This window comes from Nyctibius grandis, chromosome W (genome assembly GCF_013368605.1).
Source record: "Nyctibius grandis isolate bNycGra1 chromosome W, bNycGra1.pri, whole genome shotgun sequence".
Classification (NCBI taxonomy): Eukaryota; Metazoa; Chordata; class Aves; order Nyctibiiformes; family Nyctibiidae; genus Nyctibius; species Nyctibius grandis.
The window spans coordinates 2,075,166-2,094,456 of record NC_090694.1 but is presented as its reverse complement, the minus strand read 5'-3'; the positions used below and the strand labels follow the sequence as shown (position 1 = coordinate 2,094,456).

General features: G+C 40.9%; 1 protein-coding gene across 3 annotated transcripts in view; it reads left to right on the top strand.

The window, feature by feature from the left end:
• The window catches only part of LOC137675759 (alpha-2,8-sialyltransferase 8E-like), a 58,860-nt gene extending 46,040 nt beyond the window's left edge, over positions 1–12,820 (top strand). For all 3 annotated transcript variants that reach the window (XM_068421974.1, XM_068421973.1, XM_068421972.1), the window contains 5 exons: positions 2,065–2,124; positions 5,279–5,423; positions 7,693–7,805; positions 11,257–11,349; positions 12,352–12,820. In XM_068421974.1, the coding sequence (XP_068278075.1) occupies positions 2,065–2,124; positions 5,279–5,423; positions 7,693–7,805; positions 11,257–11,349; positions 12,352–12,820 (880 nt within the window). The remainder of the gene's footprint in view (positions 1–2,064; positions 2,125–5,278; positions 5,424–7,692; positions 7,806–11,256; positions 11,350–12,351) is intronic.
• The last annotated feature ends 6,471 nt before the right edge of the window (positions 12,821–19,291 follow it).

The following is a 19,291-nucleotide window of genomic DNA, read 5'->3' as shown; positions in this document are numbered from 1 at the left end:
TAGGGATACCTGCTCCTTACAGCTGACAAGAGTCGCCTCCAGAGACTGATAGTGTTTGACTTTCTTGCAAGCGCCTTATCAATACCACCATCTCTGGACAGGGATCCCAGCTGTCTGGCTTCTCTGCCATCCAATTGCATGCTGTCTGCCCCATTGTCCCAGCATCGGAGCAACCAGGTAATAAGAGGTTCACCGTCATAACGGCTGAAGTCTTTCCTTATATTTCTCAGGTCCTTCAGGGATAAAGAGTGGTAGGTTATCTCTACGTCCGAGTCCTCCTCTTGTGATAGTTCTGCTTTAGAAGGACCTTTCTTCTGTGATGGGTCTGCTTTAAAAGGACGATCGAGGAAACCCCCATCTGTGTTGGGCCCTAACTCTGCCTGAGAAGGGCCCTCACCTGGGTCATATGATGGCTCTGCCTTAGAAGGCTTTGAGTCATCATCCTTCACTTCACGAGCTGATTTCTTTTGGTATTTCTTCCTGGTTACAGGAGCAATTGGTACAGATTCGATAGATGCTGGAGTCTGAGTAGATGCAGTGGCTGTCTTGGGAGTGCTGAGAGTCTGAGTAGCTGCAGTGGCCATCTGGGGGGTGTAGCAGCTATGGTACAGGCTGCCGAGGCTTCAGTGGGTTTAGTGGCTGTAGCGGCAGTACACACTGTAGGATCTGAGGCTGTAGCGGCAGTACACACTGTAGGATCTGAGATGGCTGCATAACACCTACAACTGTCCCTGCACCGATATTTAATCTTATCCCACATCAGAAACACATTCAGGACAACCAAAAATAAAAACATGCCACCTAGACAGCACCATTCTAATTTCGCAAAATCTAGTGGAATCAGCTTGGCAGAAAAGGAGAAGGTGCTATTTCCCAAAGTAAAACTGGAAGTGTAATCATTAACAGAATCTGCTAAAGGACGCCTGGAACGTGCAGATGAAGTTGCTGCTACTGATTCGCAATTAAAGCTGCCCATCATTGTGTCATAGAGATAAGAGATCGGAATATTAACTGCCCAGTTTATCACAGCATAAATCAGTATCAAACCCCATACCAAAACAATACATTTCGACCAGCGCCCACTGCTAAACTGCATGCAAACATTCATAAGAAGCAAGCAATAACACAGTGCCCACGGCAGGTAAGGCATCATTGCAATACTCAATTGTGAAAGAAACTCCATAAAAAGATGAGATAACACAGCATTCAAAAATGACATCACCATCTTCACTATCTGTTTTAACTTTCCAACCCCTTGTAAATCTCAAAGGAAGAAATCTGATATTCTCTCAGCTGAGCTCTCCGGGTCTCCTCCCACCAGAGCCAGGATTCAACTTATCAGAGCAACCTGTTGGAGCTTCTCTGGAGCCCCACGTTGGGCACCAATAAATCTGTCACAGTTTAAAGCTGGGCTGGCTATTAACCAGGTGGCAGATGCTCTCTGTTAACCCTCTCCCCCCCCTAAGGGAAAGGGAAAGGGAAAAGAGAGAGAGACTTATGGGTTGGAAAGTTAAAACAGTTTTAATAAACTATAATAATGAAAAAGAGTATAATAACAATAATAATAGAAATAATCAAATATATATAAATATATACAAAACCAAGACTGAGAGCCTGGAAATCCTTCTCAGGCAGAGTTGCTCCCCCCAGCATGGGCAGAGGGAAAAAGGCAGGACCTCCCCCCAGCACAGGCAGAGGGGAAAATGCAGTAGCTCCACCCAGCACGGGCAGAGGGCAAAATGCAATAGCTCTCCCTGCCATCACACCTGCAGGCTTTTAACTGGAAAATTGGCAAAGCTGGTACCAATCAGTGGGAGACAGGAGGGCCCCTCCCTCCTGGGCCCCACCTCCAGGAGGCAGTGGGTTAGTGATAAATAGGAAAGTGAGAATGACATGTATGGGATGGAATACCTCATTGGTCAATCTTGGGTCACCTGCCCTGTCTGCTCCCCCCTGCAGGTGCGACCCTCCTTCGGCTCTTCACTCATAAGCAGTGAGGAATTTAGCAGTGACCTTGGTTTCTCTAAGACTAATTGGCCTGGTTTGGGCCAAACCAGGACACAGATGGAAGAGCCTACAGGTGTGCAAATGGGAGATGAATGTCACAGAAGCTAATTTATTCAAGTAAGAATTGTCCACATTAATGAAACTGAGTAAGATTTATTTTAGTTTGAGTTTAGCTTCCTGTAGAGAGAGATCAAACCTTCATATGGGTAGCAAGAGTAAGCATTATAACACTGTTACTGTTGGAGTACCATCCTTTTGAATAAATATGGACTTTTTTCTACTTTGAAAAAGTCAACAGCAAGAGTGAAAGAGAGCTCTTCTGGCATGTGGGACAGTCTTCCCAGGAAAGGCAGGGAATTTGGTATGGGAAAGACTTCCAGGTATGATTCAGGCAGAAGTGAGGATGGAGCCAAGGCCTGATGGCTGCACCTGATGCATCAACCTAACTCTCTGGTGGTGTAAAATGGTAATAGCACTGGTGATGCTGCAAATTTGGCCTACAAAATACTCTAAACTGTTTTTTTTCTGTAGCGTATTAAGTACTTTCAGACATTGTTTATGACTTCCTTTTTTTTAATGGCTTCTCAGCTGTTACTCCCTGACTAGATATTTTTTCTGGTCTTCAGGGACCTCTTCAGTTTGTTTCTGTAGTACTCTGTCTTCCTTCATGTGACTTCCTCTTTTCTGAAGGTCCTTTCAAGATATAACTTTTGAAATTGGTCTTGTGAAGGCAATTGTAGAATGAAGCCAAAACAATATTTGAATGTTGTATATTGATATATTCAAGGGCCATATTTGAGTAGGTCTAGAGAAATCACATTATTTCAGAGTAAGGGGAATATAGTCTGGTTAAGTCTGTAAGTCACTGTTATGATTCAGAGCTGTTGCTTAGAATAAGGCCCCACAACTTTCTCCTAAATTCTCTTGCATGATTCCAGGGAATAGCTGTCACGAGTTAATGAGAGAATGTGAGAATGCATGTGCTGAGTTAGTCATTAACATCTTTAAAAATAACTAATTGTTAGTCCCAGGCTCGTAGCAGTTTTTCCAACATGAGCTCTACACGTGAGTTTTTTAGGTTTTTTTTTTTAGTATATCTTTTTCTGGAAATTACTTGATAGACAATTATCAGAGCCCATTTTTGAAGACAAGAGCCATTCAGGATTAGAGCCTACTATCTTAAAGATTGCTTGGAGTAAGAGAACTAATGATTGTCCCCAGAGCACAAGGAGCACATTGAAGTATGGAGGCCATCCCAGAGGTGGGAGCAATGAGAAAGGACTATCTAAAGACCATCAGGAGGACCATCACTCTCTCTCAGGCCACCAACACCAGCACATTAAGCAAAGAACCCCTCTCCATCCTAGACAGTGCATTGAGAGAAAGAAGAGATGAAAGACTCCTGTTGCCGGCTTATACCTGCCTGACTCATATATCACTGCTTAAGAAACTCCCACTGGCACCTAGATGTAACATAACCTTTGTTAGCTGGTTCCAGGAACAATAATTATGCTAGTCATGAAAAAAAAAGAAGTTCAAAGTCTGTTTCATTTTTGTCTTATGGGACAGAGACTTCAGTGTGTGAATGTGTGGGGAAACTGTAGTCCCTTAAAAGCAGACCAAAGTGTCTGAGTTTGGAGGTGGACTAGTAGGAGGCTAAAAGGTGGTGGTCTAACAACGCTGAGTTGTGAGCTTTCGAACTTTGCCAGTTCTGGACCATCAGGTGAGATGGGGAGAATCCAGCAAAACTTAAATGGCAGCTACTTAAGCAGCAGGGATGGAGGAAGCACAAAAATTGCACTAGCTTTTGTATCTGGAGACTAAGGAAAACAATTTCCTTGACAGTCTTCCTCCATTAGATATCAGACATTTACATTAAAGAATGTGCCTCTGGAATACCAGTTGGACGTTAGATTAAAGAACAACATCTCTTTCAATTCCTTAATGCAGAACTAATGAGTGTTTTCCTATCTTAAACATCACAATTCAATCCCATTACCTGCTTGTAATTAATGATTTCGTTATTAGAAATTATTCATTGACTTATTCAGTCTCAATTATTACCTTGATCTGATCATCATATTCTGTCATTCTGCATGAGTCAAGTATATAATAGTAATTGGACATCACTGAAATGTTTGCATAATTCTGTATTTGCTTTCTGGTGCTTGTAATAAAGCCCATAAAGCAGACTGGCTTATTCTTCCAACTCATAATGAGGCCACATACCCGAGAGGCAAGGTATTTAATCTAGGTTATTTGAGGGCCATTTGGCTTTGTCTTCATGTTTGTGCATTTGCCATGACATGTATTTTTCATTAAAGGTATAAGACGCACTGGCTGAGAAACAAACTGGCTCTGGAGCAAGAGTAAGCTGAAGTCAGGGCTTTCAGTTACACCAGTAAAAAGAGAAAAGCATTCAGGGGAAGATGGGAGCTAAGAAATAGACCCCTATTTGGAAAGCTGCTTTTCCAATTTAAATTTAATATAAAACTTACGGTAAGGGGATCAGATCTGAATGTTTTTTCTCTCATGCCGTGAATCCCATTTTTGAGATTTCAAAACTGTTCTTGTTTGCATTGGAATACCTACCATTTTGTCCCAGCGACAAAGAAAACTGGCCATTTGTCTGAGATTTTGGAGTTGTAGCCATGACCAGTCTGCCTGGCACCTATCTTTCAGGGCCACATCATCTTCCTGATGCACATATGCAAGGTCAAAGGCAAAACTAAGACCTTTAAAAGTTTTTTTTGTAATCAAAGTGTACCGTGCTCCACAGTAGTCTGGTCAGTGGGGTAATGTCCTTAGTTATTTCTGTGTTTAAGCCCCTGCCAAGCTTCCACATCCCCAGATGAATACTTTAACGTCTGCATTTCCTGCCCAGTGATGAGTAAATAATTTACAAAAAGTGGAAGACCTCTAAAGCAGAGGGACTAATTTATTGGGATGGTTTCCCCAGGATATTGGGGGCAGAAGCTTAGCTTTGGGGTCTGGAGCAGGACAGAATTTGCAAATGTCTTTCCTGCAGCCTAGAGGAGACAGGTACAGGGATCTTCTTCTGTTTTTGTTTTTACCATAAGTTCTCCAATCAAGGAAAATTTCACTAAATCTGAAATTTTCTGAAGGAAAATCCAGCAAACCACGATTTTACCCCTCCTATGGTGAAAAAGTTTCTTTTTGCTGAAAAATACCTTGTTAGGAGTGATAGTAATTGCAAATCCTAAAGCATGCTATCAGCTCCTTGATCTTATTTCTCTTTTTCATTTTACAGGTCTACTTTATCAAGGTGTTGCAATGCCCCTGCCTTTCTGTTTACCACCCAGAAAAACACTCCCTTGGGAACTAAACTGAAATATGAAGTGGATACTAGCGGAATCTTCCGTATCAACCAAGAAATCTTCAAGATGTTTCCAAAGGTGCCTCATGCCTCTGTTCATTTGCAGAATCAATTTAATTCTACTTGCTGTATTAGATGCTATCCTATAGCCAAGCATTTAGCAGTTGGCTGTTTGACTTTTCTACAAACTTCATTGCTTATACCTTGAAAATGTTTATTTTTGATATGATATTTTAGCTGATTATCCTATTTTCTAGTGGTCGTCTGCTCTAGTATGCAATATGTATATATATAGATATTTTCCTGCAGAATATTACTGGCCTAGCAGCAAAGTGGCTAATGAAATAACTTAAGAGAGCTGAATAAAAGAGTCACTTACTGATCAGAACTTTTAAAAAGTACAATACTCACATACAATAAATCCAATATTTTGGGTAGGTCTGCTTTTTTAGGGGCATGATTATTTTGTCATTCATATTCACAATGACTAACTATTTTTATACTTATTTCTGTTTGCAGCTTATCTGTGAACAGGCTGCACAATTTTAAAATATATTCGTCATAGTGATTATTCAAAACCTCTTCAGCAAATAATCCTTGACCTGACGGTCATTCAAATAACCAGTGGGCAATTCCCATTGCACATAGTGACTGATGTGCAGAAATGGGCTTATGTGACTACTGATTTATCATGGGGCACACCTCATGAATTTAAAATGGCATATTTGGAAGGGATAAGTGAAATTTGTCCCTTTCAGAAAGTCAGAAAAATATTCAAGTTAAGTACTTAGATTTGTGTCATTAATGTTGTCCTTCAGGGTCTAACCACTTTTAATCCATTTGCTTTCTGAGCACTACTAAGTGGTAGGGTAGTGCTGTTATCTAAATGTGCATGAGGAACTGGGGCAAAGCAGGGGAAAGACTCAGATCCAGGAAAGCACTTTGGCATCTGGAGACGTGCAAAGAGTGGGTACATCTAAGTCCAGGAGTATAATCCTCAAAACCCTGCCTGATTGCGTGGATGAATGCATGAAAGACTAGTCACCTATGCTTTTGCTAGGAATGTCCTATAGCTGCTGTTGTATTTATCCAGGTATGCCTTGAGGATGCTTTGCAGACTCTATCCTGTGCCGAAGTGCCTTTGGGACTCCCTGGGCAACAGCTATGTGGCCAAAGCCACCCTCTGCCTAGGAGCAGGGCTGCAGCATGGTAAATGTAGGCGATAAAGGGCTGAAAGCATGGGAGCAAGACTGTAAGGGCAAGAGCCTTGTGCTGAGTGCGGAGACCTGGCTTCTGATCTCCCCTTTCAGGACTGCCAAGGCATTTTGTGTTAAGAAATCACTGGATAAAGCACAGACAACTTCATAATGCCTCTCTTAGCTGCTACCTTTCTCAAACAACAGGTGTAATTGCATGCCCTTTTGCCTCATGGCTTATGAATGCTATGGAAAGCTCCTGGGAATAATCACTTAGAAATGTCAGGCCACTGTTGCATCTCTCTGTAGTTTGCAGTATGAAATTATTGATAAAATATGTATGTACCAAAACGAGCGCTCTCATGCATATTTATTTAAGCACATATCTACATATTTATAAGGTGTAGCACGGCTCAGTTCTGTGTCAAAACCCTCTCACCCTAATGGCCCAGTTCTGTTCTCAGAGGTACTATTTTCACTCTCTCCGGCTTCAGCAGCGGCTGCATGTCTGTGTATGAAGACAGAATTTTGCCTGGAGATTACAGAAAGATGCATCCTACACAAGTCCAAAAAGGTGCCTGACCAGCTCTAGGCACTGCTGGTAGTGCAAGTACTAATTAATAATCATTAATACTATTAGTACAATTAGTGGGATCAAGCACTAAAATTTGGGCTAGGTTCTGATAAATAGCTGTAATGTGCTGTCTGACTTAGAGAGACTTATTGGGCTTTCCTAGCTGCTCTGGGACTGTGTGCAGACTTCTCAAAAGCAGGACATCAGAGCCTGAGGAGCGAGCAGTTTGGAGGCAGCTCAGAAGGTAATGCCTGGGGTATGCTAATTTTATGGTTCATGGCCTCATGTGGAAATCATAAGGGAAAGCGAGTTTCTAAAATGACTTCTTCCGTTAAGTCTGGACAAAACCAGGTTATTGCTTTTTTTCCCTCTGAGTTAGTTGCCTATACTATCTCTAATTGCACAGAAAACGATCCCATCTGTTTATGTACACCATGGGAATATTGCGGGCCAGAACCAGTGTCAACTTCCTATGAGCAAGAGGCAGCTGCACAAAAAGAAAGAGGAAAAAGTAAAAAAGAGACTTGTTGCCTCCATGTTTCTGAATATTTAACTGTTTCCTTGCTGTGATGTTGCAGGATATGCCATACCACCGCTCCCAGTTTAAGAAATGTGCGGTGGTTGGGAATGGAGGAATACTGAAGAACAGCAGATGTGGCCGGGAGATTGACAGTGCAGACTTTGTGTTTCGGTAATCACCACAGAACCATTTTTCTTTTTGCCTGTTTTAATGACAAATAAAGGATTGCATGGAAACATGGGATTTGCCAAACTGGCTGTATCAAGCCTGCTTCTTGCACAAAAAGCGATGTTTCAAAAAAAACACCTCACTGTATAGTATTTATTTAAAAATTATGCTTTGAGGAATTATTTTTCCCTAACTCCATGTGATTAATCATTGACTTGCTGACAAAGTTTGATGTCCTCATTCAAGACATCCCCTGTTACTCAGGTTGTGGATTTATCCTTCCATGGACATTAGCTCAGGAGCAGTGTCCTGTGAATGTGGCCATGATTTTCTGGGGCAGTTCTGAACCAGTTGCAACCTCTATTATGTGACAAGCAGCTTAGCCAGATGTTAATAGCTCCACGCTGTGCAGCTCATGTTAATCAGAGGTGTGTTTCTGAAGTGGTACAGAGCTCAAGTGCTGGATAATACGCGTTACAATAATCAGTACTGTAGACTCCAGGGTATGCAGAGACGCCTGAATATCTTTGAAGGCTGAGTGTCTTCACATTGTGCTCCCCACCACATATGGAGTTATCCAGGTTTTGCATAGACTGGGATGCCCCACGACTTGCGTCCCTGGATAGCGGAGTTTAGCAGCACTTTTATCATCCTTAATATATATGGGAAAGATTTTTTTATTATTCATACGCATGACTAATCCCTCTATAAATCCTGTTAAGCTCTTTGCCTGGATCATGGCATGTGACAGCTAGCTCGCAGATTCATGACCTGTTCTGGAGAAAAGAAAAATCTTTTTACTTTTGTTGGCCTATTTCTGGTCTCGGGTATGTTGCTGTCAGTTTAGAATAACTGAGCATAAATCAATGAATTTCTTTGATTTCACACCAGCAAAAATTAGGTCAGATTTTGGCTCACTGCATTCTTAATTTAATTTGACATCAAATGAGAAACAAAATTTTACAGATCCTACCTTCCCTATTCATTGTTTTCAGACCCTTGTGTCTGCTTCTTGTGCTCACTTTATAGAAAACTATTGTCTTAGTTTTAATCTGTGAAACAGTCCAGGCTTCACATAATTTGCTTCTTAAAAGCCTAGTGTACCCCATATACATTAAATAATTATTGTAGCTTCCCTTCTATTGTGTTGGAACACAGCTATCAGTATGGTTGAAAGGACAGGTACATGTTACACATGGAGATGACAAGCTGTTGAGTGGAAGTGGAAATATGGGCAGCAAATGTCATCATCTATGTATAAGAACTTTCAGTGGAGGTCCCTTTTTACCACTGTCACTCTTCCTTGAACTGTACCAAAACTGATTAAAAAGAGCAGATCAGATCACTACAGAACTTAGAAACTGGGTTGCTTTTGGTACCAGTAATTAATTAAATAGAGGCTTAAGTAGAACTGAAATATGAATAAATACATCAGTACTTGTGTGAAAGAAACTCCTGGTTCACCATCTCCAAAACACGTGGGACCAGCGTTATCCACAAAGTCATGCTAGTGTTTAAGAGCTTAAGGTCTGCTGACATCAATTTTAAAGTAAAGCTTGTGTTTAAGGTCAGGTATGAACACATCCACTTTCCAGTCTAACACCAGTTCACAAAATTGTCAGGAATCACCATCTTGGTCACCAACAAAATAATTCTTTCAAATATTTCAAAAACTGCATATGAAGCACTGCTAACATTCAGTGATATCTTTAGGACACCTGGGAAAAATCTTTTATTGTCAAGAAGCTTGTGGTCAGCAGGATGCAACCAAAATTTTTCTATGAAATAAATTCGGATAGCAATTAATTATAGTACAATAGAACATATAAAATACACCCACATGAATTGCATTTACTGGTTGTTATTGTCTATCTCCATCTACTGGTCAGAGTAGAGATCTGTGATGAAACATTGGGTGCATTTAGAGATGGGACTACTCTCTTTGCAGGGATGAATTTTTTGGAGTCTTATGGCAAAAGTACAGTTTATGCAGCTTGTATCATTTTTGTAAGGAATTATCACTTTCAACAAATTCAGTCTTTCTTAATCCTAGTGGGAGTTTACTGTTCAAAAATATTGAAGCTAAGTATTTGAAAACCTTTTTCAAATATAATCTAATGAGCACAGTGCCCAGTGCTAGGTGGAACTGAGGATGCTAGAGGACTTCAGAAGGACGTTGCATGACCTATCAGAGAAAAGTGCTGGAAATAACATTGCCTATGAGAAGGATGAAGTGGCTAAAAAAAATTCTCTGACCTGATAAAGAGGGACTCTCTGGAAGGTAGATGTGAACCTCCTGAGTCTGAGAAGGACTTTGAAGGATTTTTGTGCATTCTTCTGCTCCCCCACTCGCCCTGTCCCTGTGACTGAGAAATTATGATGGCAGCTGAACTGTAGTATTGTGAAAACACTGAGCATCGCTTACCCTAAATACCTTCATGGTTTTCTCCTGTTCAACCCTGATCTTCAAAAATATGGAGATGTTTAGGAATTAGGCACATCAGTACTTTTGAGATGTGGGGATCTTAACGGCAATGGCTTTTATTGTGGCTTGTAGAACACTTCAAAAACTTTTCAAAATGTCAGCAAGTATCTAACACTAGCTTCAACTGAGTGTAAAACTAGTTGCAAAGCCACTTATGTTGCCTTTGATAACACATAATGAAGCTTTCTTTTCATCTGGGTTTCCTATGGAAGCAAAGCTTGTGTGATAGCACGTGTGTGTGTGTTTCAGTAACTTCAGCATCTCCGGAGGGATGCTCTAAATTTTGTGAGATGATGAATCTAGGTCAAGGCCAAGGTGAGCGGAGGCTGGGCAAAGTCAAGGTTTGCAAATCTTCACAAGTTTCCTCCTAATAGCTTTGACATCCTCTGGTGAATCTGTAGAGTCAGAATTGCTGCTCTTACACTGCACTGGGAGATACTTATAAAGGGAAAAGGAAGGGAAGCAGATTTGGATTAATTAGGACTGGACTGATTTGTCTCTTGTGGAGCATTTCCCCTAAATTCTCTTGGGTATAAACCAAAGCATGTTAAAGGCAATGTTATAGATACAGTTTATCTATTAATTATTGAATACAGCTCAGCTGTTACTGAGGAAGTCTTTGATTTTATAGGCTGATTGTCCTCAGGGCTTCATCCCATTTCTTGTCCTAAACTGCCAAAGGAAATAGCTGAACTGCTAATAAGGAAGTGCAATGAGTGAACATTGGCTACATCTGCAAAAAGGGATCAGCTCTGACAGACTAGGGAAAGAAGAGAGGTCTTCATACAGCCCCTAGGAACTTGTTACTTTAATGCATAGTTTGGGCATTAACATGTTTGATACAATTTTTAATTCTCAATCTGTTCTGGATTTGTTGCTTGAAAGAAATGCTTAAATCTGTTCTACTTTCTAGTCCTGAAAAGGTGCAAGGGATTTTTTAACTTTCTTACTACTTTCTTTCCCTTACAGATGCAATTTGCCTCCTATATCTGAGAAATACTTCACGGACGTTGGGGTAAAGACGGATGTCGTGACTGTCAATCCCAGTATAATTACTGAGAGGTCATTTCTGGTTTTTGTATTTTCATCTCCTATTGCTTTTCCAAATCTACCTTTGACTTAATTCTAACTGTTACAGAGAATTTTCTTCCCGATATTACTTTAAACTGACACTATGAATCATACATTTCATTCTCAATTGAAGTTATTCAGTATATGGAATCTGTAACAACTTATAGAAATGTGTTAAATACTTAGATCTGCACATTGGTGGTAGAAGGTGAGAAGCTGATGAGCTGGAATTAAAACAGAGCCATCTCTCCCCTGGAAGTCTTGTGCCGTGCTTGCAAGCCCCAGGCAAATGTCTCAGAAACATTTAGGGTGGAAGCAACTGAATCCAACCCTAAATGCTTAAATAAAGTAACACACATTGTCATATGTTTTTAAAGAAATGTCAGTTAAACTTTGTAGCCAGGGTTGACTGAGTGATTTTAATTTTAATTTTTTTAATACCTTAATGCCACCTTGCTGACAGGTTTGGGACCATGGGACTAATTATTGCTTTCCTTTCTTGATGGGGGAATGTGTTTCCTTTCTCAAGCAACATAAAATCATTTGCTTGCATTGTGGATTTCTTTTAAATGTCACAGTTAGACATTTTAGAAATGTTTTTGCTCTGCTTTGGTATTTGCCACTTTTTTATACAGTTCTGCACTGCATAATGCACTATACAGCTGACCAAACATTGAAAAAATTACATACTTATAATAAAATGCGAAGTGAGACATTATCAGAAATGTCTACAGTTTGTCCACTGTTTGATGAGTGTATTGTCAAAAGAGGGGAGAATATGTATTTTTTTGTCCCCTGCATTTTTGCCCTACATTTCATGCTGATACTTTAGCTACAAATCTAAATATATTCCCCTTGTTAACTGAAACATCATTTCAACTACCTCTGTATCAGAAATGTTTCCGTAAAAGCCCATTGGAGGTTTCTTGTCTGCTGGGTCCAGAATGAGTCCGCGCTGGTCTGACTATATCACTCGCATCCTTTTCCCTTTAGATTTCATAAGCTGGAAAAATGGAGGAAACCCTTCTACAATGTGCTCCAGGTCTACGAGAACGCTTCTGTGCTGCTGCCAGCTTTCTACAACACTCGCAACACAGACGTCTCAATCCGGGTCAAATATGTCCTGGATGATTTTGAATCTCAGCAAGATGTTTATTACTTTCATCCCCAGTATCTCATCAACGTCTCACGCTACTGGCTCGGCCAAGGGGTGAGGGCCAAGCGGATTAGCACTGGACTGATCCTGGTGACTGCTGCCCTGGAGCTCTGCGAAGAGGTCCACCTTTTTGGCTTTTGGGCCTTCCCCATGAACCCCTCAGGGATTTTTATAACTCACCACTACTATGACAATGTGAAACCTCGCCCTGGTTTTCATGCTATGCCCTCAGAAATCTTCAACTTCCTCCACATGCACAGCAAGGGGATCCTGCGGGTTCATACAGGGACCTGTAGCTGCTGTTGACAGGGACACTTCTTCCTCTGACGCAACAGTGTAACAGGAACTCAATGCCTGTGTATAGTGTAGGAGGTTTTATTACACCCTGAGATTATGCAATAATTGTTTGATAGAAATTTCCTCAAGGCATTGCATCCCACAGGATCTAGGATACCAGCATCTTTCCTGCTAGCAGAGTTGGGTCTGTAACAGTGTAGAAGAAAAACTCCTCTGTCCAAGGGTATACAGTGCCCTGGAAAGCAAGTCAGATAAGAAGCACATTTCCAATAGGTTTAGGGATAAACAGAGCACATTAATATTGTTATCATTTCACTATGAAGAAAAGCACCAAATTTTTGAGGAGAATCGGTGATGGAGAATTTTAGCACAGACTATATCACTTTACCTAGGTTTCTGAATCGAGTACCTTAGGGCATTGCAAGATTTTATTGAAAGCACTATTCTCTGGCATTTGGGTTTTTAAAAATACTCTTTAGCACTATAGTTTTAAGGGGAAGTATATAATTTGAGGTCTTTGTTCTGTAATGTCACAAAGTATTGGTGAAAAATAGCAGATAGATGTCATAGGAATAAACATGATCACTTAGGAAATTTTTCAGCCGGGGTAGAAGAGAATGTTAAACTCCAATTCGCAGCAACAGGTAACGGTGTTGATCATGGTGTGCAATTGTTTTAGAGTTTCTTTCTTCTTCCTTCTTGTGTCTTACATTTCTGGTCTCCTCTGCTGAACATGTTTTCTTTCTCATTGTCTGTAATGCTTTCCTTCTAGCTAACGCATGAGCAATGTGTGTGCTTTCTCCTACAGTGACCATCTCAGCTTCAGATTGGAGTCCTTACTGCAGAAACATGCTCCTTCACACTTCTGCAAGTTTTTCTCGGGCTGAATAGCAAGGAGGTTACCATAGTTATATTTTCTGAGTTGATTTTTTTGATTCAAATATCACAAGATAAGACAGAAAAAAGCATTTCCTCTTCGTTTTTATTAAAGACTTTGCAAGGGTATCTGAATGTTGATTCACTGTTGTGCAGGTTGAGTTAAATACTTTAAGGTATCTGTGATAAGTACTGGCAGGAAATGAAGTTAAAATACAGTGAAAATACTTTGTGGCTTGGATTATGATGCTTATTTTAAAATTATGCATCTCAAGATGTCAGATGTCTTAAGGTGGCATTTCTGTGTGTTGCGAATGTTATTAGGATGGTAAAAGGGCTGATGTATTCTTTAAAAAGTTACCAATGTAACTCTGTCAGTTATGCCAAGCTTAATTTTTCACCTGATAATACAGTTAAATTGGCAAACTCTCGATGCAGAAAAGATGCCCCATATTGATGGAGTTTATTTTGGCTGCTGAACTGTGGTGTAGTAGGCTGCTGGTATATGCTCTTTCATACTGGCATGACAGCATATGCAGGAGGGTGAGGTTTGCTGTTTCAGCTGTGCTGGCATAGTTAAATGAACAGAGTTTCCTCGTATAAGTTCTTAGTCTGAAGCACTTGGGCTGTTGTCCAGTGCCTTGTCTTGTTTTACTTAGATTACCAGATCTTTGATCAAGGATTTGGAGTTTAAAGTGCTTGTTCTTTATGAGGGATACTTTTTTTTGGGGGGGAGAGGGTTTAAATCCAAATCTGGACTTGGATTTTGATTTTATAATGCATGAATGCACAAAGTTTCTTTTAAAAGCCTCTGTGCTATGCTGAAAGATGTGAAAGTTGCTCACACTACAGATAAAATGATCAAAAAGGAAGCGAAGCACGATGGTCACCATTTCAAAAGTCCCTACTGACCAGCAGTGACCTGGATGGTATGTGAGAGTGTATTTCCTTAACTTTACACTAGACTCCAGAGGTCTGATTACTTTAAAAGCAACCCCTATCCTTGATAAAGGTGTCAGAGCTCACTTGGGAAATACCAGCCAGGGGTAGGTGAAGGACCTGTGCTTAATCTTTATATATTTGTGGTGTTCTGCTTTTGGTCTTAGAGTTATACCTTGTGTTAGTGAGCACCACCTCATATCGGCTAGCTGTGAAATATGCAGCACACTACGAATGAACTTGTAGATGAAATGGTTTCCTTGATTTAATATGCAAAAGAGATCTTTGTCTTTGCTGTGATTTGTAAATTTATGTGCAAAGGGCTTTGATAGTGAAGTGCTGTAATGAAAGTGCTATTTAGAGAGCAATGTGACCCCGTGGGTTGGCCATCTTGCTGTGCATTCAGCTTTATGATAACAGGAATGATGCTGAAGCTGATACCTACAGCTCTTACTCCTTAATCTGCCTGAGTATGGGACTAGTAGCGACTTCAGTATTGCTTTGCTGCTGCTGCTTTGCTGAGGTTACCTTTAGTAAGGGATTTTTCTTTACTATGGTGATTGAAGTGAACAAAAGCAACCGAAAGGAGTCTGATATGTTGCGAAAGATACTTCAAAAAAGATGGGAAAGCACTTGAGGACCATCCATATGTTGGAAAGAAATGGTACAAATCCCTCTTTTTAGTTGCAAAAATCCTTTTGGACTCTTTGGACAGACAAAAGTATAAGCAAAACTGTAATTACGGTTAACCTGTATTAGAGGGTCACAGACATTTCCTTTCCTTTGTTTGCTTCGTATAAATGAGCAATGTAAAATTCACCCAGGCTATACCATAATAAGTGCAGTTTTACTGTGTTTAGATTTTGATCAGTTATAAATCTATAGCTACTATATATTTTTTAATGATTATAAAATTTGTGTGCAGGATACTCGCACGTATGCAACAAAGGCCCAATCTTGCCACCTTTATCTGAAAAGAGTTCCCATTCAAATGGATGGGTATTTTATTTGTGTAGGGACTGCAGAAACAGGCCCAGACATGTCTGTGCAGGTGTACATAGGTGTATAGTTAGATATAAGGAGTGATTTGCAAGCCAGAAAGATACTTAAAGAAATATACATAAAATAGTCCTTGAGATGAGATGCATGTTGCAACGTGTTTACTTTCTGATTCATTTTTCAGGTGTTGCTCAAAAAATGATTGAAAAACTATGGCATTTGCCAGAAATGCCATATGCAGAAGCTTTCGGATATTTTTTAGCCTCCTTTCCTTGCACTGGGCACTGGAAAATCAGATTCCTGCTGCTGTACTGCAGTGTCTATGGGGCTGAGTGGAAATGGTGTGATGGCAGCTTGCAGGAGCAGGTCCTGAGGATGGATACTACCTTCTGCTCTGTTCTCCGTAGGTAGCAAATAAATGCTGCCCAGGAGATTTTAGCTATGCAGAGGTCACTACCTGTGCAATGTTACTGTGTGGTGGGTGAGCCAGCATTGACCAGCCTGAGCTTCTGCCCATCCTGCTTAAATGGACGAAAAGAAGGGCTGTTGCAGAAAGAAGGACCCTCCTTGTTTTCTGCCATCATTCTTTTGTGTACTGAGCATAAGAAAATACTCTTTTGACATCAAGATTTTGTCTGAGTTTGAGGCTATTTTTTTTTCCCTTCTCCCATGCGGTCAAAGCTCCAAATGTCTAATCTTAACTTCCTTGAACAATGGGATACCTGAGTGATAAGAAGTGACTGTCAGGAAGCTGGGTGTGTTTGCTGCACAGTTTTATGGCAAGTAAAGGGCGTGCATAGCAGGACATGCTTTCCCACAGAAAAGGCTGCAGGTCCCAGAGAAATCCCCCGATATAAAAATCTGATCTGTCCAAGAAGAAATGCTGTCAGCTGTCTGGTACCACATCCTGAGCTCAAGCTGTAATCCCAGCTCTGTTGCTCAGGATATGAAATCTGAGACAGGGAGAGAGAAAATTATAGTATTATGGTTTAATCCCCAACTCCTCATGTTATTTAGGAGAATCTCTTAAAAAGTTCCTGAGATCTGCATACACTGGCAATGCAAATTCAGTCGGAAAAACATAACTAGGACAGCTTCTCCTTTATTGTCAGGTCAACAGAGGAGGCTTATGAATCTGCCAGTGCTTTCATCAAAGAGAAGGAAGTATTTAGTCAAAATAGTTTAGCTGCTTGCTTTTGATTTATGAAATCCAACGTTGCTGTTGGACAGAATGGATTAAATGGTGATAGGGCCATTATAATATTTTACCATATTTTCTGTGATTGCAGCGGAGTTGTCAAAGCCGGCTCATGAATTGCAAAGGGAGAGCCACACCGTGGCAGCTCTTCCTGCTGTGATCTCGGGGAGGAGAGGCACCACAGTGAGTAGGTCCATGATCACTTGGAAAAGCGATGTAAAGGGAACATGGGAGATTGCAACCACAGCTCTGGTCCAGAGCCTTTAGCGCTGTGGAGTAACACGACAGTGATGACTGATAGATGAAACTTCACAGCTTGCAATGACCAGGAGTAACTCCCCTAGTCCCTGACAAAAGCTGCCCCCATGCAGCCTCAACTGATGAGAAATTAAAGGTGATGTTCACTCAGGATGGTGAGATGTAGTAGATGGAAGGAAATAAACTCTAAGAATAGTCCACTCTGTGGGGGTTTGGTGAATCAGTAGAAATGTTGCTCAGACCTTGAAGGCAAAAACAGTGGTGGTGACGCAGCGACGTGGGTGAACTGCCCGTGCTCAGCTTTACACGTCTGGAAGGAGCAATCTCTGGTTTGCATGTGAGGGATAAAACACTGAGATGTGGAGTGAGAGAGAATTTGTCCTTTTTAATCTTCTGAGGCCTGGTGGCTTGTCAGAAAAGCTCTGATTGTAGAGAGCACAAGCTTGGGTAGTGAAAATAGAGAGCTCTGAAATGGTCCTTTCTCCCATCTCGCTTGTGCAGAGAACTTTGGAGCTTTTACACGTATACGAAGAAGGAAACATAGCAAAATTCAGCAATCCCTAAGGGCCAAATTCCCTGGGAAATTCTGGATTGAGCTGAGGTTTTAGAAATAAAGGAGTCCGTATTTATGCTTAGGGCCTTTTCCAAAATCCAGTGAAGTCTGTGGAAAGTTCAGTCTCCTTCAGAGCAAGCCTCCAGAAATGGGCTCTGATCATGGGCAGGAAGAGGAGCCTCTTGTTTCTTGCTCACTTGATTTCAGATACATTTTTTAAAATATTGTAGATACAGTGCAGTAGCAATACTGTGTTTTTAATGGTGTGCGTAACTAACAAACTTATCTGGAAGCAGAAGTGTTGTGACTGTCACTCTCCCTTCCAGATTTCAGCACTTTTCATCTTTTCAAACTCATCTATGCAAAGCATTTCATCGTGGTAGTATAAATTGCCGTATCAAATCACAAATGAACCCTCTGTACCTAACTGTATGCATGCGAATCACATGCCTTGAGAAAAAGGTGTTTTTCTACTTGCTTTAAAATACCAGCGTGGAATTTACCAGTGATACAAATGTGTTCAAGGCAGGATTCAGTCCATTCCCTTTGAAGCCAGCACAACGTTCACATTTGGCTTCAATAGAAAAAAAACATCGCGTCCAATGCTTGTAAGTCAAGCCAATAACCTGCATCTCCCAAAAAACCCTCCCAGAGTACTATCATTTTATGTCTTATTATCATCCTGTCTAATGTGGGTGAGGCTGCTGGGCATCCCTGTGTTGTCTGCATGGTATTCAAAATCAACAAGCAATTCTACTTAAGTGCTTTTTAAAATAAACTTAAGGGGAATCCAAATGTACACTAGGCATTAGAGTGAAAGAGCTTGGGCCCGTCAACACCTCCAATGCTCCTTCAAGCCCTGAGCATCTGAGGAACATCAGAAATCTGGGACTGGGCCATAGTGGGAAACTTAAAGAAAGACAAATCTGCCTCAGCTCTTCAAGGATTGAAAGCTGTAAATATGTTACTGACATGTCTGACTTTCCCTTTAGAAGCCATAAATGTTCTCAATATTTGATCTTTGGGTAAGTTGATGTACGTTTTTAACTGTACTAATCACTGTAAAATGTGTTAGCATGTAAAATGATGACAAATTAAGCCAGCAAAATGAGATACTGTGTTGGCTAGTTCTCAAAATGCCTCTTCTACCTGAAACTGTCTGATGGACCAAGACACTTAAGCGTCTCCAATGCTCCATACAGCTTATGAAGACTCCGGTTATTAACCATTTTAGCAGTGGGGAGCAAGCAGAATTGAATTAATCCCTGTTGGTTAACCTTGTGTTGGCCGAGTGATACACACTTATGTGTGACACTAGAGCCTGTCCCCTTAGAGATGAGGGAAACTGCCTGTGCCTGCTCCATCTGGGACGGGACATGGTGAAATTTGCTTCATTTCCGGGTACTCCTTATTGTCAACCATGAAGTCCTTGATCAAACCTCTGCATTCAGCCCATGTAAATTGTATGGAACAGCTACTGTCTGTTGAATAAGTCCCCCATTTTCACTTGGTGGAAAACAAATGCTTAGTTTGGAAGTACTGGAGCAAAACTGTATGTCTTCACGCTAGAGGATCTTGGGCTATTACAAAATAAAGCTTATTTCATGTTTGTTATTTCTGTAAGGCGGTGATGGAGGGGGTGGAGAAATCCAAGCGG